Below are 23,098 nucleotides of genomic sequence, written 5' to 3'. Positions count from 1 at the left end.
TGTGATTTACCCTAAGCAGTCATTGCTACTCATTCCTATTGCCATTTTGTTATTTAATAATTAATTTTACAATTTTACACTTTGGGTAGACTATTTTGACCGCCATCGCATAATTTGGATATTTGCCATAAGTTGTGCCCTTTAACAACATGGCATTTGCCATTAGTCGCGTCCACCATGGTTTCTTTCAGGTTTTCTCATGGTTACTTCCTGCGTTCCCCACAGCTCAGAACGAGGCTTGGTTTTATTTGTTGTGTACTTAAACGTGATGTGTCAGCGCATCGCCCACACCCCAGGCGACGTCACCATATGACAAAACGTGCGTCGGGTGGCTTTGGCGTGCTGACGCAGTCACGTAACCTCTGAGCGAATGGGCGCTTGCTTGCCGGCCGGCATACATGCTGTAAATTGATCTCTGTGAGTATAATGTTTACTTAAATAATGTTGTCCGCCTGTTTTACGCTATGGGAGGCCTCTCTATGTTTTACGAGTTACCATCTGAATTGCTACCTGCCTACATGAGAATTCCCTGCGATATTCCTACGGTAAGTTCTGTGATAAGTTCTAGTCAGAATCGGTGGGGTTTGTGTGATCCATCTATATGCTTAACGAGCTTCCTTTTGGTAAGCGTGCATTTTTACCGGTGATCAGCACTTTTGGTTTTGGTGAAGGAGGACTGCACGTTTGACTACTATCATTTTAAAGGGATATTCCTCTCACTGCAAGGACTCTGTTTGGACTGTCTCACTTTGGGCTGTGGGTTACTGTTGCACACATCCTTTATGTAAAGTTGTTTTTCATTTACTTTAATTTTTAGATTATTTAATTTCTCACTGGCACTCAATTTGTATAATATTAATATTTACCTTATTTATTCATCATATATTTTTTGTGTAATAATTATTTTATTCACAGTCATTAACGATTGCTTATGAATTTAATATTTATTCATTTATTAAGCTTTATGAATTTGTCTAATACTTATTTATTTATTAAGCTTTACTTATGTTAACTAATTGCGAAAGTATTCAATTATTTTTAATTTAATTTACATAACGAGATGGTCTGTAGGTGGTGACAACATCTGTTGGTCATACTGAGTGGGGTGGGAGTGTTTAGGTAGCGCAGCCACATATTTTTACGCGTATTGATTTTTTGGATGTGTATCTCATCCTGGTAGCTGCTGCTTTAATTGTGTGGTGACATTTTTTTTTCTTCTTTTTTTTTTAAATTAGGAGTGCGGTAATTTTTTACTTTTTTTGTTGCATATTAAGTTTGAGAAGTACTGTGAGGAGATTGAGCCTCTCTCCCATATTATCTCTAAGATATATGCTCTGTTAACACCACTTTTGGAGAATATTAGTATATCGAGCTTAGATAAGTGGGAGAGGGACCTTGAACAAACTTTTACACCAGCCCAATGGCAAAAAATAATACACTTAACTTTTAAGTCATCTAGATGTACCAAGATACAGAAATTAAATTACAAAGTATTAATGCGCTATTACACCCCGTCACGAATGAATAAACTCTCTTCAGAAATGTCAGATAGGTGCTGGAGGGGTTGTAAGGAGAGAGGCACTATAGCTCATATTTTCTGGTTTTGTCTAGCAATTAGACAGTTTTGGCAAGAAGTTCAGAGAATCAAATTATTTACTGAATACCAGATCCCAGAAAACCCGGCCTTTTTTTTATTACAATGCTCACAAAATCCATTCCAGAGATATAAGAACTCAATGCTATGCCATTTGGTGAATGCAGCTAAATGCTGCATCACCATATGCTGGAAAGAGACATGGGCACCCAGAATCGCTAATTGATTAAAGTAAGAAGAATCGGGATCATGGAAAAATTGATCCCCATGTTTTTGGAGGAAAGGGAATGTATATTGCAAATCTGGGCTCCTTGGGAGTCATTATTACAATCAGATGAAGGGAAAAGGTTGATTGGAGAGGAACTAGAGGAATAGACTAGTTAGTAAGTGATGTGGCACATGTTCCCCTGTCGGCTGGGGCGACATTTATATTTATTTAGGGTTTTTTATTTTCTCTTTTTCTTTCTCTCAGTTCTACAAGTCCCCTATGGGGCTTTGGGGCGGAGGGTTGCTGTGCGGAATTGGTATTGTAATATTATTTATCAAAAATTGTCAGCAATACATCAGGTTTCATTTGTTAAAAGAATAAGTTGTGCTTTGAAAATGGACTTAAGTTGACTTATGTAATTACTTTTAATGATCTATGTTATGTATTCCTGCAAAGAAATAAAGTATTAAAAAAAAGGAAATCATGGGAGGACGACAGGGTCATGTACGTCAGAGGTTGAGACCCAGGAGCGTTCCTCCGGATCGCCCCCCTTCCAATGCACCAGGTACTGTATGCGCCCATGGAACCTATATGAGTCAATTGATTGTACTTAATACCCCTCATGGTTCTCAACCTGTATAGGGTGAGGACGTGGCATCGAGGTGGTAAAGTGGTTGCAGACCAAAGGTTTAAATAAGGAGACATGAAACACATTAGAGATGCGCATACTAGGAGGAAGCTCCAACGTGTAAGCCACTGGGTTAATCCTGTAAAGGATACGGAAAGGCCCAATAAACCGAGGTGCGAACTTCAAAGAACAAACACGGAGTCAGAGGTTGCAAGAGAACATCTAAACTGTCCCCAACCTGGTAGGCAGGAGCAGGCAGGCGTCTGCGGTCAGCATGGAATCTGTGCCTATCATTAGCATGTCGCAAAGCCTCCTGGACTTGTGCTCAAATGGAACGAAGACCACGAAGATGCTCCTCTAATGCAGGAATACTCTGTGGAAGAAACAAGGTAGGCAACACTGAAGGTTGGAAACCATAGTTCACCATAAAACGGGAAGCTGAATTCAAGGCACTATTGTGAGCAAACGACGCCCAAGGCAAGAGGTCTGACCAGTTATGATGGTCAGAAATATAGCAACGTAGGAATTGCTCCAAGGACTGACTGGCTCATCCTGTGGCCCCATTAGACTGCAGGTGATACTCAAAGGAGAAAGCCAGCTCAATACCCAACTGTGCACAAAAGGCTTGCCAGAACCGGGACACAAACTGAATACCCCTGTCTGAGACAATCATCTTGTGTAGCCCATGTAAGCGGAAGATCTCCTGAGCAAAAATAGAAGCCAATTCCTTAGAAGTAGGCAACTTCTTGAGTAGAAGACAATGCAAGAACCGGTCAACCACCATAAGGATAACGGAGTTGCCTTGGGAGTTGGGTAATTCCACAATGAAATCCAGACAGGTGGGTCAAGAGACTATCTCCATTGGGTAAGGGTTGTAGGAGGCCTAATGGAAGGTGTTATGGAGTCTTACTCTGAGCACACACGGAACAGGCAGCTACGAAGGCAGTTACATCAGCACATAGACTAGGCCACCAGAATTGTTGGGAAATGGCCCAAAAGTGTAGATTCTTCCCAGGGTGGCCAACTGCCTTGGGAGAATGTTAATTCTGGAGCACAGCAGAACGGAGACTCTCTGGGACAAAGCAGCAGTCAGAAGGTTTCTTGGGAGGAGCATTGATCTGAGCAGGAAGAATTCTGACACCCAAGGGAGAAGACTAGTACGAACCGTAGCCAGAATACGATCAGAAGGAATCACAGAAGCTTTCGGCCACGCTCGGACCTTCTCCGCGGCTTTCGGCCGCCTCGGCCCTTCTCAACGGCGTTGGGCCAAAAGCCGTCGAGGTCCGAGAGCAGCTGAAAGCCGCCGATAAGCGGACAATGCACTAAGGCTGCAATGACCGACAGGCTGCAACTGACGACAGGCTGCAACTGACGACAGGCTGCAACTGACGACAGGCTGCAACTGACGACAGGCTGCAACTGACGACAGGCTGCAACTGACGACAGGCTGCAACTGACGACAGGCTGCAACTGACGACAGGCTGCAACTGACGCTGACAAGGCTTCAGATGGACACTGATAAGGCTGCATTGATGGGCATTTAAATGTAAGTTTTTGTTTCCTTAAATTTCCCTCCTAAAAGTTTTTTTCCACATAATTTCCTCCTAAACATGGGGTGCGTGTTGTACGCCGATAAATACGGTAACAGCTTAATTCTGAACTAAAATCAAGCAATAAATAGTGACTCCCCCAGTCTTAAAGTATTTCAGACAAAACAGAGTAAGAGAACCCCCCAAGAAGAGCGGCAAGAGACCTGCACGTCTATTACAACATTTTTAATAGATATCAAAAATAACCACATCAATAACTCTGCACAGCAAAGCAGAGACTACATATATAAACCACAGACAGTTAAAAAGAAAGACAATGTTGTCAATTTGAAAAGGGGAAGTGCAGTTGCACACACGCACATACATCTTCCCCATCATATAGCCACAAATACACCTAAAAATTCAGCCAGTTTTACCTATTAACCTCCCTGGCGGTATGATTAGTTCTGGTTTTAGGTGCTGAAAGCGGTACAATTATTTTGCATGGAAATTTGGCTTTTTATATTGTAGTCCTGTAATTCTTAGGAATAACTCTCTTCAAACCAGAGTCTAGCAGACATCCCGGGTATGATAAAGTTTATAATAAATAATAATAAAAATTATTCAATAATGTAATCAAAAACAAAAACACTGAAATTTGCTCATTTGCAGAATTGTCGCTGTCATTAGATTTAGTGTTTGATCATGAATTTCCCCACAAATCGCTATCGCTCAATTCTGCAAGTGATTATAATTTATTATCGCTGTTTTCTAGTTGGTCTAAAATCACTTTTGACATAAAGGGACACTTTTTGGTTGCTATGGACAATCTCCAAATTCCTGGCAGAAAAAACTGTATTTATAATATAAAAGCGCATGCAGGGCTCTGGACAGACCACTAGGGACAAAGGGGGGTGTGTTTTTTTTATACAGTACTGTAATCTGTAAGATTACAGTAGTGTGTTTTGTGTGTTTTTACTTTTTTGAATTTGGTGCCGATCTCCGCTCCTATGCGCCGTAACGTCGCAGGGAACGGAGCTCGGCGGCATTCGGGCACTGTGTGAATCGAGCGGAGGACAGCTCGATCACACAGCACATCCAGTGATGTAATCCAGAGTCTGGCTCGGGGTTACCACTTATGATAGTAAAATCCCAACCCTAGCCAGACTCGGGATTACCGATAGGGAGGTTAATGGGGCATGCGATTCTTATAAGCATGTGGGTGATGTACTAGTGAGGTCAAACAAAGCAAAGCAAAAAACTGTAGTCAAGCAGCACTAGAAATAAACTGATGTACCATTTTAAGCTTATTTAGACAATTCCTTATATGGGCGTTCAAAACGTAGCTTTGCTAGATGAACAGAAACAGAGCAATCAGGCACGATTAAGCATATTTGCACATCCTCAGCTAGGCAGAGCAGAATGGATGGGGTAGAGCAGAAGAGCATGAGCAAAGCATCAGATGGCTTATAGCTGTGTCCACAGCGTTCTCACTATATATCAGTCATTCAAAGCTGCTTACCACTACTTGCTTTCAAAGCCGTACATCCCTTCAAGAAACTCAGTCCTTTGCCGAGGTGAATAGCATAGCACCAGGTGTACTGTATATTTAACAGCTGCATTCCATCTTTCAGGCAGCCGCTCATTTTAAGCTTCCCGTCGTTTGTATATTCAGCAGCGGTATTGCATGCTTCAGGCAGCCGCTCGTTTGCACTTCCCGACGTTCGTTTGTTTGCTGGCTGCCGCCGCTCAGGCCTCACACGTGTAGCTAGCAAGCAAGTCCCCTGTATGACGCACTGACGTCACACTCGCTAATTCGTTTTTTCTAGCCTAAGGGACGCTAGCTTCCTCAGAGTCTCAACTCAGCTGTTTAAATAGTGATGTAATTTCATTATATGCCCATATTAGGTGTAGTACCATCATCTATCCACAAGATGTCAGCCATTTGCCCCTCCACCCATACTTATATATGACAATCAGCAAGAAGATTACTGAGTGCGCCAAATTGCTAGCGTCCCATAGGCTAGTGAAACGCGTCAGTGCGTGTGACGTCAGCGCGTCATACAGGGCACTTGCAGAAGGGGGACTGAAGCTGCAATGCAGGCTGTGGGGTTATTACCTTAGGGACCACCCCTTGGCCGGAACTAGAAAGGTCTAATTTTATTAATTGTTAACATGTTATGCCTAGTCCTCTCCTGAAGGTGGCGTAACAACCCAATGGTCTAAGAGGAGCTGTGTCGGTGAACGTAAGAGAAAATGAATTTTGGGGTGTAATTCCACATATGCCCATGGTATGTTTGAGCAATATATCATTTAGTGATTACGTTGTAAAAAAAAAAAAAAAAAAAAAAAGTAATTTTCCCACAACTTGTGTCAAAATATATAAAATATTCCATGGACTCAACATGCCTCAACACATAGCTTGGGGTTTCTTTTTTCCATAATGGGGTCATTGGGGGAGGGGGGGGGGGTTGTACTGCCCTGCCTTTTTAGCACCCCAAGAAATGACTAGAGGTCGACCGATATGGGTTTTTCTCTGGCCGATGGCGATATTTCGAAATCACAGCGGCCGATACGATATATGATGCTGATTTTTTTGGGCCTATACATTAGGCCGATTTCCCCCCCCCCCCCCCCCCGCCCCCCCTTTCATCTCATAAAATCTAACAGACACCTTTCCCACTGGGGCGTTTTTCAGGCGCTTTTGGGCTAAAAATAACACATGTAAAGTGCCTGCAAAATGGCTCCCCTGCAGTCTTTTTGAAAGCCCGAGTGCTGAGTCCAGAGGCGATATGCTGGCAGAATGTTAAAAAAAAAAAAAAGTCCTACAAGCAGCACCTTTGGAGTGGTGTATACCGCTCTTTCACCACTCCTGCCCATTGATATGCATGGGCACCACTGCCGAAGCGCATGAAATGCGATTTGGGAGAAGCGCTTCACGGGCGCATTTTACCTCTTTCTCGGCCGCTAGCTGGGTTATATGCACCCCACTAGCAGCGTTTTACCGTCAACGCCTGCCCGCTCCAGTGTCAAAGCAGCCTTAAGGCCCCTTTCACACATGCTGATGGTATGTCCGTATTTCATCCATTCGTTTGCGGATGAAATACGGACATCCATTCATCCCTATGGGATAGCGGGTGTCTGCGGATGAGCATCCGCAGACACCCGATTTCGTCCGCCTCCGCAACAGTCCGATTCTGCAGACGGAGGAAAATCCTATTTTTCTATCCGTCTGCAGAGCGGATCGGACGAACACGGACACACGGTCCGTGCTCGTCCGATCCCCATAGAGGAGAGCGGAGAGCTGACAGGGCGGCCCCTGCACAGTGTGCGGAGACCGCCCTGTCCGCAGCCAGCTCAGCAGGGACAACGGAGCGATCCCCGCTGAGCGAGCGGATCTTCACGGGGCGGATCATTACTGATCCGCCCCGTGTGAAAGGGGCCCAAGTGATACAGAAAGTTTCTTACATTTAAACATTTATTAAACAAAACAAACTTCCAATCAGTTTACTTGTATGTATAATTTAAATAAAAACAGGTAACCAAAACTTTTGGACCCAAAAAAATGAGCTAACTTTACTGTTTTAGCTTATTTTTTTTAAATCAGTGTATTTTTTTTCCAAAAAATTTGCGTTTGAAAGACATCTGCGCAAATGCCTTGTGACATAAAATATTGCAACAACCGCTATTTTATTCCCTAGGATCTCTGCTAAAATATATATATATATATATATATATCAAATTTTTGGGGGTTCCAAGTGATTTTCTGGCAGAAAATACAGGACTTAGTTGTAAGCAACAAGTGTCATAAAGATTTAGTCTTTAAATGGTTAAACTGAGAACTCAACACACAGAGCTCAGTTCATTCAGAAGTGTAAACATTGTATCTCTTTACTCTTTCCTGGCAGACTGCCCAGAGAGGAGGAAAGTCTTCACTGAACACTGGAGCAACTTGCATTGACTTCTATTACTGTAGTCATTTGCAAGTCGCACTGTAGTTCTAATTAGCCTTTTTATCAGCACAATCAGCTGATGCCGATTAAAAAACGGCAACTATCGGCCGGCCGATATATATCGGTCGACCTCTAGAAAGGACATAGGCAGTCAAACTAAAAGCTGTGTAAAAATTTACGCCCTTAGAAATCCTGAATGCGGCAATTGGTTTTCGGAGTCCTGTACAAGGCTAGGCTCCCAAAAAGTCTTACACACGTGTTATCCCCATACTCAGGAGAAGCAGCAGAAAGTATTTTGGGGTGTAATTCCACATAACCATGGTATTTGTGAGCAATATATCATTTAGTGACAACTTTTTGTAAGTTTTCTTTTTTGTCATTTTTCATTTACTTGTGACAAATATTCAATGGGCTCAACATGCCTCAGCAATTTCCTTGGGGTGTCTACTTCCAAAATGGGGTAATTTGGAAATGAGACATTAGATAGGCAGTCAAACTAAAAGCTACGTAAATTCAAGAAAACGTACACTAGTTTGTAGACACTATCACGTTTGCACAAACCAATATACGCCTGTTAACTTTTTACCAAAGACATGTGGATGAATACATTTTGGCCTAAATGTATTACTAAAATTGAGTTTATTAGATTTTTTTTTATATAACAAAAAGTAGAAATTTTTTTTTTCAAAAGTTTATATCGCAAAAAAAATAAAAATTTGCAGAGGCAATCAAAACACCATCAAAAGAAAGCTCTATTTGTGGGGGGAGGACACAAATTTTGTTTGGTTACAGCATTGCACGACCGGCACAATTACCAGTTAAAGTAGCGCAGTAACAAATTGTAAAAAGTGCTCTGGTCATTGAGCAGCCAAATCTTACAGGGCTTAAGTGTTTAATGCACTCATTGGCTGATGTCAGAGACTGCCACAAATAAAAAATAAAAAATGACCAGCAGCTGGAAGATTAAAGAACTTTCAAAGTCCAGATTCAGCACAGCAGTGAAAAGATGTCCTTCCACCTTGGAAGAATGAGCTAAGCTAAAAAAAAACGTGCAAGGTAAAGCTCTTTCTTTTAACAAGTGTCAAATCCTCATTTAGGCAACAAGTTACAAATTAGTCAACCTATTTATAGTCTGTCTACGATGGGCGCATTGATAAGCCAAAAATTGGTAGAAAAATATATTCCTAATATTGTGCTTTTTTTTTCTTTTTTGAAAGTGTACGATTTAGGGATGGCATCTTTATACTTGCCTTATTACTTGGTGTGTCACTGGTCCAGAATGAGCATGTGTAATATCAGATAGCCTCACATTTAACAACCATACATGTCCAGCTTATTGACTCACTAAGCAGTGAATCAACAATGTACATTGTTAGCCATCCCTGCATGTTGCAAGGTCACAAACACGCCAGTATCTGTTTACTCACAGAATCCCTTTAAATAGTGTAAAAAAAAAAATGTATGTTAAATACATAAAACCTACCTTGTTACAATGAATATCTCAGAGCTTCCGTGGTCAAGCAGGAAAAGTGTTATACGTGCAATATCTTCAACCCGATATCTGGCTGGGCCACAAGGTTTCTGGATGTATTTAGTTTCTAATGGAATCAGCTCCGTAATCCTTCCACGGTACCAGGATTGGCGGTTTGAACTTCTAAAAGCTATAATTTCTCCTATACACACAACAAAACAGAATTAAAGTTATTTTTAAAGTAGTTGAATGCATAGAATGCATTAAGATAAAAAAAAAAAAAAAACTTCTGACTTTACATCTTTAAGTAAAATTAGAGCTAGTGACCTAGGTGGAAGAGAATCTAGGTTACAAAGAATCTGCCACTTGTCCCAAAGACATATAATGTGTCAACAAACACCTTAGTAGTCCATGCTTTGTTATAAATTATATACTTTTTTTGGGGGGGGGGGGTTAGGAGAGGAATGAAAATAGACTACAAATAGGGGTTGTAGGTGGAATACTAGAAGGTAGTAGTTGCATCGTGGCCGGGTCTTGGGATAGTGTTGCCCCAGGATCGGGCACAGAATAACAGTACTATGTGTCAGGCAGATACTGCCAGTAACTGGTGTCCTGGGCTTGCCGCTGAGCATTCGCACGTGCCTGGGTGTGAGCGAGGGCGTGTGTGCCAATGCACGTGGGCACGCCTGTTGATACCAGGCGGGCTATTTAAACCTGTCACTCTGGGATTTTGCTGTCTGATCTACAGAGTGTGTGCTCTAATCCATTATTTCTTCACCGTTGTTCCCTCATTATTGGTATGCCATGGTTGCAGGCCCACAACCCTTCTATAAATTGGGCAACCGGGGAAATCACGTTCCCCTCTCCATATTGTTAGCAGTCCTGTATCTTGAAAGGTTCCTGGGAACCCCCTACTCTTATGTTTGAACTCTGATTCTGAATTACGCCAGTCGGTCCCCAAGTCCTAACATGACTTCTTAGATGTACTTCGTAAAAAGGGGGCAGAGGTCCTTCCACTGTATCAGGCTTATGACTGCCCCATCGAGCTCCTTCCCGAGGCCCAAGTTCCCTTTGGCACGATTTTCCCTTTGATGGAGTATATATACACATACACACACACACACACACACACACACACACACACACATATTTATTTGCCAAAAACCTAAAGAAGGATTTAATTCGACCTTCCACATCACCAGCAGGTGCGCAAATCTTTTTCATGGAAAAGAAAGATCATTTCCTTCGCCGCTGCATAGACCGTCGGGAACTGAATAAAATTACAATTAAAAATCGGTAACTGCTTCCCTTGGTATTAGCGTTATTCCAGAGACTGCTACTATTTTGACTAAATTAGTTCTCCCAGGGGCCTACAACCTGGTCTGCATCAGAGAAGGGGATGAGTGCAAGACAGCTTTTGGCACCCGCTTTGGGCACTTTGAGTAATTGTTAATGCTTTTTGGGTTGTGCAATGCCCCCTCCACCTTTCAGTACTTCATAAACTATGTTTTCTGGGACTACTTGGATTTGTTTCTCATAGTTTACCTAGGCGACATCCTCATCTTCTCTGGACTCCCACCGAAAACGTTACATGGGTCTTAGCCAGACTCCGACAACATGGTCTGTACGCTAAGGCAGAAAAATGTGCATTCGAACAAGAAAGCATTCCATTCTTGGAACTAATCATTTCCGCAGAGGGAATTAAAATGGATCCTCAGAAGAAGAATGCCGCAACCCTTGACTGGCCAGCCCCCACAGACAAAAAAAGGGGTCCAATGTTTTGTTGGCTTTGCCAGCATCTATAGAAAATTCATCAAGGGGTTCTCAGCTATCTGCCCTATCACACAATTAACCAAACAAGGGGTTCGCTTTCATTGGTCCCCAGAATCTGAAGCCAACTTCGAGTCCCTTAAAAGACAGTTCACTTCCCATGCTGTCTTGAAGCACCCCGATTCCTCCCTACCATTTTTCCTGGAGGTAGACTCCTCCGAAATTGCTGTTGGAGTGGTTCCCTCCCAACGCCAAGGGACCAAAGCCTTGCTATTTCCGGTAGCCTTCTCTCGTAAACTGTCAACTGCAGAAAGAAATGATGTAGGAGATTGGGAACTATTGGCCGTAAAAATCCGGTCTTGAATGGCGATAACTTTTCGAGGGAGCTACGCATCCTATTCTGATCTACACGCATCACAAAAACCTGGAATATCTGAAGTTCCCAAAGCGGTCGAGACCACGACAAGCCAGGTGGGCCCAGTTCTTTTATAGGTTTTCTCTCTCTCTAGGATGTTCCATATTTCTTAAGAAAATTTCACCTCCTGACACTATTCTGGCTCCAGGGAACTTTCTCCTGTTACAAGACCTGCTTTCGCAGATCAAGCAAGCCTCACTGGGGTCAGCACCTACCGTAGGAACAGAACTACAAGCCAAGGATGGACCGTTTTGGAAAGGAAGAAAAATCTTTGTACCAGAATGCCTACGGGTCTCAATCTTAAAACTTTGCCATGATCATGCCCTGGCAAGGCATTTTGGTGTCACTAAAACTGCTGCTCTTGGCCAGCGCACCTTCTGGTGCCCTCAAGTGCTTAAAGACTGCAAAAGTTACGTGGAGTGCTGAACTACCTGGGCTTGGAATAAGACCAGTAGCACCAAGGCTTGGGGATTATTGAAACCCCTGTCCGTTACGGACAGGCCATGTAAGATTTTGTCCATAGACTTTATCGTCCAGTTGCCTCCAGCGGAAGTGCATACTGCCATCTTTGTGGCGGTAGATTGGCTGTCTAAAATGGCTCACTTCATTCCGATGAAAGGTCCCCCCCCCCCCCCCCCCCCCGCTCCTGAAACAGCACAAATGTTCAAGGTAATTAAACTCGATGGAATCCCGGTCAATGTAGTTTCTGATCACGGAGTACAAATTAATTCTCGATTCTAGAGAGCTCTGTGAAAAGCCCTGGGAATTGAACTATCATTTTCCACCGCCTACCATCCCCAGATGAATGGTCAGACTGAGAGGACCAATCAGACCCTCGAGCAATACCTGTGCTGTTTTTCATCCTTACCTCAAGACTGGTTCACTCTACTTCCTTTGGCTGAATTTGCCTACAATAATTGCGTGCACATCCTTCCTTTCTGTCCAACCCCATTCCTGAATGTTCTGTACCTGCGATCCACGAAATAAAAAAATTTCTCCTCCATCAACCAATTACTACGGGAAACTGTGGCGAAATCCCAAGAACACAACAAAGAAGCCTTCGGCAGGCAGACACTGGGTGAATTGGTGTTTGAACTAGCAAACCTTTTATGGCTGTCCACTGTAAATCTGAAGTTGACTTGTCCCTCCAGGAAGTTGGGTCCCAAATTCTTGGGTCCTCTTTCAATCTGAGGTTCTGCTCCGGGGTCCCAGTTCTGGTACCCACCTGCTGCCCAGTTCCTGTTTGCCACACCTACCTGTTCCTTCTAGGCTCCTACCCATCTTCTGATCCAGTCCAAGGTCCTGCTATACAGTACTTCCTGGATTCCTGATACATCTTCTGCTGTTGATCCTGCCAGGCACTCGTGCCACTCCTGATTCTTGTGCTTCCTGTTCATCTTACTAGGGCACTCATGTTTGAGCTGCAAGAGGTCACTCCCTACAGGTCAGGCTCGTCCACTAGGTACGCGACACTGGGGGTGGCAGAGGGGAAATCTCCCCTGCCTTATCTTTATTTCTAATTTTAGTTGTTTTCCTAGCCCCATTGGATATAATTCCAGGAAAGATTAGATATAGAGGGAATCAAATGTATTGATTTATCTTGTGTTGTATATACATAGGAGTTAAAATGTTAAGTAATAGCAAGACTGTCCAATTAAGATTTTGTCCTTGTTTAAAAAAGGGAAACAAAGAAAAAATTATGTACTGTACTTTTAAAATAGAAGGATATGGCTTAAATAATTCCCTTTCAGCTACTGCTTCCCCACTGCTTTTAGACCAATTCCATACAGTTATGAAACCTCTGTATTAATACCCCCTTTAATTCTTATTTTCGAGCAATCACAACTTCTGGCTATTTTATATAGCTTGGTGAGCCTGAATTACAGAAATGCGTGACCTCACCCACTAGCTTTAACTGCTGCAGTCATTATCAATGGTAGAGAGTCATCTCCAACAAGGCGCAGAAACAATTCATTGAAAAACAGAAGAGCTAGAGTTTGCGGTTATGTGACTGGAAAGACCTAGATCAAGATGAACTGACAAACGGCATCACAGGAGCGTCCACAGCGAGTACCCAAGAGTTCCTGGATCTGAAGACACAACATTTCAGTTTGGTATTGCATCTAGATTTTAGTATAGCAATGATCAACCATTTGTGACATGGGGCATTGAAAAATCTCCTCCAGATTCAGAAGACTGAGAAAATCTGCCCATCAGTTCCCCCACCCAGGATGTGAACAGGGAACAGGAACTTAAAGTTAAGCCCAAGAAAGATTTGAGTCCAATTTCTTTAGAACTGGACAAATTATAGAGCAGCCTCCTTGATGAATGATGTAGGAAAGAGACATAGAATCATCCAAATGTATTCTTGTCAGGTGTCCTCACAGCAGAAGAGCCCAGTGACAAAAGAATTGGCTTGAGATACAGGATCTTATTGGGAAGGCATGCTTTTTTCCAACCACCAATTCCACTGCACTGAGAAGCCATCCAAGAACACTACCCAGAGTCTGACAACTTGGTAAATGTCATGAGGATCCTTCACGACTGTGTAGGAAAGGACTTTAACTCCATCGCTGCTTTGGAGATGTATTTCATTAAGCCAGGTATACGGGACGTAAAGCGGTCAGAAAATGGTCGATTGGCAGAAACCACGCGACTTTTTGCCAGCTTGTACAGCTCCACACCCAACAAAAACAGGCTCATAATCGGCTTCTATCAAACGAGCATGCTGGAAAACCAGCACTGATCACTGTGTGCTGGTGGGAGGGGGGTGCGCAGTCCCCTGTCAGAACACAATAGCTCAGTGGGAGAGAACACCGCACAAACATCGCACGTGTTTGTACATTTTTATTTTTTTATTTTTTTGCTCAGTTCAGTGGGTTGAACTAAAGAAAAAAAAAAAGAAAAAATTTTACTGTGTGTACCCAGCATTAGAGAAGGTCTGGCCTTGGGGAGTCAGATGCCCAGCCCAACAACCGAAATTGCTTATTCCACACGGTCAAAATGTTGAGTTGCAATCGAGTGAAAATGTTGCATGGAACCACTTCAAAGGAGGAGATTACTGTAAGAGACCTGAGAACCAAGGCTCCGGCATGAGAATGAAAGAATGTAAGCTTGTTTTGAGGTAAGAAGATCCTGGACAGTGCAGTATTTGTCTTCACGAGCATGGTACAGCTATGACTTCCTCAGATTTATAATCCATACGAAGATCTGCAGAGTCTGTACCAGCTGTTGGATAACAGGCACAGGAAGAACAGGTCCATTAACAGATCATTACGGTACCCTGCAATATGAATCCCAGAGCATGGAGCAGAGTCCTAACTGGGGCAAGAACCTTGGTTTACACTTGGGTGGCCATGAACAGGCCAAAAGAAAGAAAAGAACAAAGAAACAAAAATTGGTAAGGTTGATCACCTACTGCAGAATGCAGATAGTGAGATGGAAAGATAAAAAGGTGCAAATGGACATCCCAGATGTCCATTAAGGAAAGGAGATTTCTCAGAAGGAAGAAGGCGATAACTGAACTGGCATTTTTCATGCAAAAACTTTTCAATCTTGTAAGAACAAGTTGAGTCTCAGATACAGAAAGCTACAGTCCCCCCGATTGCTTTAGAAACGCAAGAGGGTTCTATTAAAAACCTTGAAATTGTGCACCCGCTGAACAAGATAATTACCCCTTGAGAAAATCTCTACAGCAGCAAGAGGCTGCACCCGTCAATAAAGGGACTGTGACCAGTAAGAATGCATAAAGGAGGCAGAATAAAATTTCCAGGGGCTGCGGGCTGGTGTTTTGCACTCTAAGACCCAGGTGGCCCACTTTGAGAGGTGGGGCAGCACTGAACACTGTGAAAAGGCCTTTGCACCACTCTTGGCTGATTTGTAGGGCCATGACTACTTGTATAGTATGTTTGTGCCTCAGATGTGCCATTGGAATCCAAACAGGGATGAAAGGAACCCAACCTCAGGAGTAGAAAACCTACTTGTAGAGGCCAAAGCTTTTTTTCCCTTGCAGAAAAGTGCACTTTCCCCATGTGATTTCCATTAAGGGAAGCTAAACTGGTATTCACCTTCAAAACAGTTTAGCTAAAGAGCAAATAAGCTATAGGAATCCTACACATGCAGTTAGATGAATTTTGGAGATTTGCCAAAGTGTATCTACAAAGTCCTTCAAACAGTACTGCAAGGCTACGGGTAAAAGATCTCTTGGATTGTGGACCAAAGCTTTGGTAAGGATAATACTAGGATGGTTCTAGGATTTTAGGCCAGGCACCTAGTCGAGACAACAATGGCTTGAAAGAGTGCCACAGACCTAGACAGAGGTTGCATGGAAGAGGCCGCCAAAGATGAGAGCATTTTAAAGAGGGTATACAACCTCTTGCCTACTGAATCCTAAAGTAGAAAAAAGCCTAACTATAAATGTCCCCTCTTCCTGCCTAACCTGTATAAAAAAAGATCTGTATACTTGCCTATTCTTAATCAACTTTGGCCCAGTCACACGATCCCATTTCTTCATCTCCCGTATAAGTGAGCAGCAACTGTAGGGGATAGGAGGGAACGCTTAAAATGGCTGGGCCATGAGCGGAGTCAATATCCTTTACCTTAGGACACAAACAGAAAAACGTCCAAATGAACTTCATCCTCACCTAGGTGAGAAATGAAGTAGGAGCAGGTACCCGTCAAAGAAAAAAAAAAAAGTTATCTGTTCAATAAGAAAAAAAAAGCGCAAATGTATTGGGGGGATGAGAAACATGACTTTCATTTTGAGTGAAGGTCTGATTCAACTGCATGGAACTTGTAAGTACAGTAAGTGACTGAACTGGGGCAGCAAGGGATTAAATGTGAATCCCGTTAGCCCTCCTTTAGGGTCAATTCACACCATGTTCGGTCACCTGTGTTTTTAATCTCAGATAAATGTGATGTTTGTCTGTGTGCTTCACGTTGGCAATTGTGAACAGAACATTAAAGTATTTTTTTTTATTTTTTTTTAGCTATCACCAAAATAAACAATTCTGATCAAAGTACAATACTTTAACCAGTGAAACAAACCATGTAACCCAAGCACAAACTTTTTTTGAACAGTATGTACCTTTTAACCTTTTTTTCTGCATGCGAGAGATGTGTGGAATATACTCAAAGTTAAAAGAAGCATGAGAACTAAAAAATAATGCGCCCCCACCCCCCCCAAAATGGGGAAAAAATTTGAGTTACGCTTACCGGTAACGTCTTTTCCAGTAGTCTTTCAGGACAGCCACTATGAGAGAGACTCCTCCTCTTCCTCTGGAAACACTGCGCCAGCCCATAAATTCTTACTTTCCCTGCCGGACCTCAGTTTATATCGAGATTACCTCCGGCCAGCTGGGGAGACACAAGAACACATTAATAACATATTTATCAAATACCATTATCTTGCTGCGCTCTGGTCTTTTGTAAGACTCCCCCCAATTTTCGGGTGGGAACTAGGGCTGTCCTGAAAGACTACTGGAAAAGACGTTACCGGTAAGCGTAACTCTAATTTTCCCTAATCGTCTTTCAGGACAGCCACTATGAGAGGATAAACGAGCACTTACCAGTTAGGGTGGGACTACAGCTTGCAAAACCTTTCGCCCAAAGGTCTGCTCACCTGCCGACACCAGATCCACTCTGTAGTGTTTTACGAAAGTGGAGTAGCTGGGCCATGTTGCTGCTCTGCAGATATGCTCTGGCATTGCTCCCGCTCTTTCTGCCTGGGAGGCTGCCATAGCTCTAGTAGAGTGTGCTTTAATACCCACTGGGATTTCTTTCCCTGCAACTGAATAAGCCTGCTCGATGGCTACTCTGAGCCATCTAGCAATAGTACGTCGGGACGCTTTACAACTTTTTCTGTCCCCGGAAAACAAAACAAATAAGGAGTCTGACCTTCTGAATGTCTTGGTCAGTTCTAAATAGTGTAGGATAAATCTCCTAACATCCAAATAATGAAATTTTAGTTCCTTCTCGTCGGAGGGATTGGGACAAAAAGAGGGCAAAACAATTTCCTGGCTTCTATGAAAGCCGGATGCTACTTTTGGCAAAAAGGCCGGATTGGTCTTTAAAACTATCCGGTCCGGAAAAATAACGCAAAAGGGAGCCCTGACTGATAAGGCCTCCATCTCACTGACCCTCCTGGCAGTTGTTACTGCTACCAGAAACACTGTCTTCAGAGTAAGTTCTCTCAGAAAACACCCTTTTAAAGGCTCCAAGGGGGGTCCAATTAAACTTTGTAAAACTAAGGATAAATCCCATCTGGGAAAGGACAGACCTTGGACCGGTCTCTGTCTGGACAGGGCCCTAAAGAACCTGACTACCCACTGGTTGGCAGCCAAATGATCTTCCAAATAAACGCTGAGGGCTGACACTTGACCCCTAAGGGTACTAATGGATAAGCCTTTATCTGCCCCACATTGTAAAAACTCCAAAACTGCGGAGGAGCTCCGTACTGGAAAAGAGCTCTCTGCGCACCACTTGTTGAAACGTAATCAGACCTTTTCATAGATCTGGCGAGTTTCCTTTTTCCTACTGTCCAGGAGGGTAGAAACTAGTCTCTCTGAAAAACCCTTAGATTTTAATAAACCCTCCTCAGTAGCCAGGCCGCTAACTTCCACTGGCGTACTCGTGGGCAGAGGACTGGCCCCTGAGAGAGGAGATCGTCCCGAGGGGGCAAGAGTAAGGGAGGTTCTACCGCCAACTGCTTTAGCATTGAGAACCATGCTCTCTTGGGCCAATGCGGTGCCACCAGAATCAGAGATGTGTTTTCCATTTGAAACTTTCTCAGAACTGCTGGCAACAACGCTGGAGGTGGGAAGGCATAGCAAGTTCTGAAGTGCCAATTCTGGTTCAAGGCGTCCACACCCAAGGCTCCCTCTCCCCTTCTTAGGGAGAAAAAACGGGGTTTTTGCGTCGTTTCTGGACGCGAAAAGGTCCACCTCTGGAGACCCCCATCTCTTTATTATGAGATTGAAAACCTCTTGGTTGAGAACCCAATCGCCCTCCCTCAACCTCTTTCGGCTGAGAAAGTCTGCTATCACGTTTTTCTCTCCCCTCAGGAAAACTGCTTAAAGTGAAAGGGTGTAGGTCTCGGCCCAGCTCAGGATCTCTGTCGCTAAAGACAACAGGGCTCCGCTTCTCGTGCCACCCTGCTTGTTTAAATAGGCCACTACGGAGGAGTTGTCCGACCGCACCTGAATGTGGTGACCCCGGAGCTCTTCTTTGAAGAATCTGAGGGCTAGTCCCACTGCCCTTAATTCTTTCCAGTTGGACGATCGAGTCAACTCGCCGTCCTCCCAAGTGCCCTGGGCTAGAAGGGAACCCAAATGTGCCCCCCAGCCTTTTCCACTTGCATCTGTGGTCACTACCTGAGAAACCGGGATGAGCCACAGACGCCCTTGCGACAGATTCGTCACTTTCCTCCACCACCAGAGGGATCTCTTTACTTGGTGTGGAATATGTACTAGGGTGTCTAGAGCCTCATGACTGTGGTCCCACACCCCTAGGATGAAGGTCTGTAGGGGACCAAAATGTAGCCCTGCCCACTGCACTGCTGGGAGGGTAGATGTAAGGAGATCCAATACTGACATCAGAACCCTTATGGAAACCAGCTGGTTGCTCTGAAGAGAGGCCACCGCTCTGTCCAGCTTTTGTACCTTCTCTCTTGTTAGAAAAACTCTCAACAGTGTTGAGTCCAACAGGAAACCTAGATAGGAGATCTGTTCTGAGGGGATCAGGCTGGACTTTTCCAAGTTCAGAAGCCACCCCAGGTCTGTAAGGACCTCTTTGGTTAGATCGAGATCCTTGACCAACTGTGTTGGGGACGCTGCAAATAAAAGCAGGTCGTCCAGGTAGGCTATTATACATATCCCTTGGAGCCGAAGAAAGGCCATGGCTTCTGCCAGGACCTTGGTAAAAATGCGGGGTGCAGAGGATAGCCCGAATGGCAGGGCCTGAAACTGAAAATGTACTGTTTCTCCCCCTAAATCTATGGCAAGGCGTAGAAACTTCTGCGAGGCCTCCGCTATAGGGATGTGTAAATACGCGTCCCTTAGGTCCAGAGATACCATGAAACAGTTGCGGGGCAGAAGAGCCCTTACTGAAAAAATCGACTCCATGCGGAATCTTTTGTATGTCACTGAAGCGTTCAGGGGCTTTAAGTTCAGAATCAATCTGAACTTTCCTGAGGGTTTACTTACTACGAAGAAAAAACCCCCTTCCCTCTTCTGCTTTTGGGACCCTGAGAAAAACATCCTGATTCTCCAATTCCCTCAGAGCTTCTAGCAAGGCCTCGGCCTTTACCATGCACCTGGGTAGATGTGTGACAAGGAGCCTTTGAGGGGGTGGTCTTAAGAATTCCAAAAGGTAGCCCCTTCTTATTACCCCTAAAATAAATTGATTGGGGGATATTGTCTCCCACTGTGGTAGAATCGCCCCCAGTCTTCCTCACACTGTAGCTGGAATGTCACTGGGTTTTACGGGGCTGGACAGGAGGGCGAAAAATCGCCCCTCCTCTGCCCCTGCCTTTTTGGGGCCAGGTTTTCTTTTTCCCCTCTGGTTTAGGGGTTTCCCTACGCCCTTGCGGACGAAACCCCTTTTTTGTTTGTACGGGGGTTTTCCGTTTAAGAGGAAAGGATTTTTTCCTGTCCGCTGTCCGGTCTAGAACAGTCTCTAGCCCTGGGCCAAAAAGGAGGTCCCCCGTCAGGGGTATCCCACATAGTTTTATCTTGGAGGCATTATCCCCTGGCCACGTTTTTAGCCAGAGGGCCCTTCTGGCGGAATTGGCTAGAGCCGCCGTTCTGCCCGACATGCGGACGGACTCAGCAGAGGCATCTGCTATGTAAGCGATCCCTCGCAGCATAGAAGGGAAGGACGACAGAATGGTTTCCTTATCTGTGCCTGCCTCAATATGTTGTTGGATCTGTGAGCGCCAGTGCTCTAAATTGCGAGCCACAACTAACTGCCATTTCAGGCTTTAGATTGCCGATAGTCGAGTCCCACGTTTTCTTAAGCAGAGAGTCAATCCTTTTGTCCATGACATCTGCCAAGGCCCCCATGTCTTCAAACGCCAAATCTGTGTCTGGAGACCTGGGAGAAAGCGGCATCTAATTTGGGATTTTTATTCCAAAGGCATGCCGGGTCCTCTGAAAATGGGAAGCTTCTTTTGAGGGATCTAGATAAAAAGGGCTCTCTCTCCGGATCCTGCCACTCCTTTTTAACTGTTTCCATTAAAACTTTGTGCACTGGAAACACCCTTCTTTTTGGTTCCCCTAAACCTGAATACATTTGGTCATGAAGGGTTAGGGGCTTCTTATCCGTCTGGGTACCGAGGGTTGTATAAATTGCTTTTAAGAGGTCCTCTACCTCATCAAGGGATAATTTATATCTGGAGGCTTTCCTGGACTCCCCGTCCTGGTCCTCCACCCTGTGAACTCTCCTGGGAATCGGAAGAGGAACTATCTGGAAGTTCCCTTCCTGTCCCTGAAGGGCCTGCAACCTCTGTCCCCCCTGTATTAGCAGGTTGGACCGGAGCAGAACTCTGTGCTAGAGGTGGGGTTGTATCCTGGGAAGATGGACCCGTGGGAAGCTGAAATCTTTCAAAAAAGGGATCTAAAAGAAGAGAAGGTGGACGAGAGTTCTTTGACTAAAGCTGCTAGTCCTGACTCCTGTTCAGATTCCCTTTCCCTAACAAGGGAGTCAATACAGCCTTTGCACAACACTTTGGTCCAAGATTCCCCTAAAATGTCCCTACAGGAGGCACACTTCTTTTTAGAGCTATGCGTAGACCTAGTTTTTTCCGTAGCTTTCTGAAATAAGTAAAAAGGGAAAAAATACAAAGCTCGGGATACAACCCTGGGAGTGCACTAGACCCTTTTTTTAAAAGAAGGGATCTGAGCCTCCCCTCCCCCCTGGTCACCCAGGGGGTCTGCCCCCCCCATGATAGAACCATACATTGGGGTGGGGAGGATCCTAGATAGAGAGTACCCCTCCCCAGGGTGCTCTTACCTTAGGAATGCTGGAGATAGTGTGTTGGTGGAGCCTCAGCTTCCGACATGACTGCTGCTTACTACAGAGTTCCACTCTGCCTGTGCGCGTTCCAAACTCATCTCCAGCTTGTGCCCGGCCCTCCTATCAGCTCCATGACCCGGAACCCGAAGTCGATCGTATTCGAGGTCAAGCCTTCGCTTCCGCCGGATACGACGTCGCCCGTCGTTCGGCCCGCTCGGTTCAAAGAAAAAAGGGGCGGACTTTACCCTTGTACAGGGAAATCTTTCGAACGGTTTGCCAGCTGCGTCCCTGTAGACGCGATAGGAGTCCCCCACGACCTGAAGCCGCGCTCGACTAGGAAGGGGTGGCAGTACCTGGTGAGGTAAGTAAACCGAACATCCGAACGGTTTGAACCCAGCTTTCTCCAAACGAAGCCCCTGCTTCTTTCAATCGGGTTCTTTAATGAAAAAATGGCCACAGCCTCCCCGACTGATCGGCCTGGTTCCTTGCACAGTGTCTCCCCGCCGGAGGAAACACTAATAACTGAGGTCCGGCAGGGGAAGTAAGAATTTATGGGCTGGCGCAGTGTTTCCAGAGGAAGAGGAGGAGTCTATCTCTCATAGTGGCTGTCCTGAAAGACAATTAGGGAAATGGGCCTGCATCTTGTGGAGCGAATATGGAACACCCCCCTGCAACGTGGTCTGGTCCAGTCTCACTTCCTGCTCCTTCCATTACCAGCTGCTGCTGCAAACTATGTCCCCAATTGTCCTTCCTAGCTGCTGCCCAGGTGCATCTGAGGCAGAGAGCCAGCCAGAGGGGGTTGTGCATTGTAATGGCAGTGTTCTCCACTGCCTGAGGTGAGCTGGTGATGAGGGATTGGGAGGTGTGGGCTGGCAGGGTATTCACTGCCCAGTCACCTGAGCTGTTGTGATACAATAGGTTGAAGGGGTGTTTGTGTCTGGCATATGCCACCCTGAGCTGAACTGGGGGGGTGCTCTGCGTCCACCACCCAGGCATAGTGTAGCTGAGCCGATTTGATAGGGGTGGGGGGGGGGGGGGGGTATTGCTGTGTCTCCACCATCCACCTATAGTAGTAGTAGTAGTAGTAGAAGTATAATATTAAATATTTTAGTGCACCATTTGGTTAAGAATATTTTTTTCTTGTTTCCCTCAACTTAGATGCATCTTATGGACAGGAGGGAAAAAAATACTGTAATACCCTCTCTAGTGGCTTCCAATATATACTTAGACTGCTATAATATTAATTTTAAAAAAATTGGAGCAGGATAATAATTTAAATTTTTACATTTCGATTGCACAATTCTTGCATGCATGACATTTTGTTTTAAATTTTTATGCAAGTTCAATGATTTGTGCTTTTTAAATTGCTGATTTTCAGGTGGTGCTAATTTAAATGAAACATGCTTAGCTATTATAGCGTCAACATGCAACAATTAGGGAGTATTTGGTTTCGTATTTTGTGCATCCGCTCCATTCCTTGACAAATTCTATATAACAAAACCTATTAAGAAGAGAAGAG

The 23,098-nt window shown here is 44.5% G+C and overlaps 1 protein-coding gene across 3 annotated transcripts in view; it reads right to left on the bottom strand.

The window, feature by feature from the left end:
* RNF17 (ring finger protein 17) overlaps window positions 1-23,098 on the bottom strand; it is an 881,806-nt gene that overhangs the window by 572,966 nt on the left and 285,742 nt on the right. For all 3 annotated transcript variants that reach the window (XM_077483977.1, XM_077483979.1, XM_077483978.1), the window contains exon 14: window positions 9,396-9,585. In XM_077483977.1, the coding sequence (XP_077340103.1) occupies window positions 9,396-9,585 (190 nt within the window). The remainder of the gene's footprint in view (window positions 1-9,395; window positions 9,586-23,098) is intronic.

Source organism: Lithobates pipiens, unplaced genomic scaffold (assembly GCF_037356315.1).
Source record: "Lithobates pipiens isolate NorthernLeopardFrog02 unplaced genomic scaffold, aLitPip1_a1.2 Scaffold_16, whole genome shotgun sequence".
In the NCBI taxonomy this organism is placed as follows: domain Eukaryota; kingdom Metazoa; phylum Chordata; class Amphibia; order Anura; family Ranidae; genus Lithobates; species Lithobates pipiens.
This window is presented reverse-complemented; position numbering and strand designations above follow the sequence as displayed.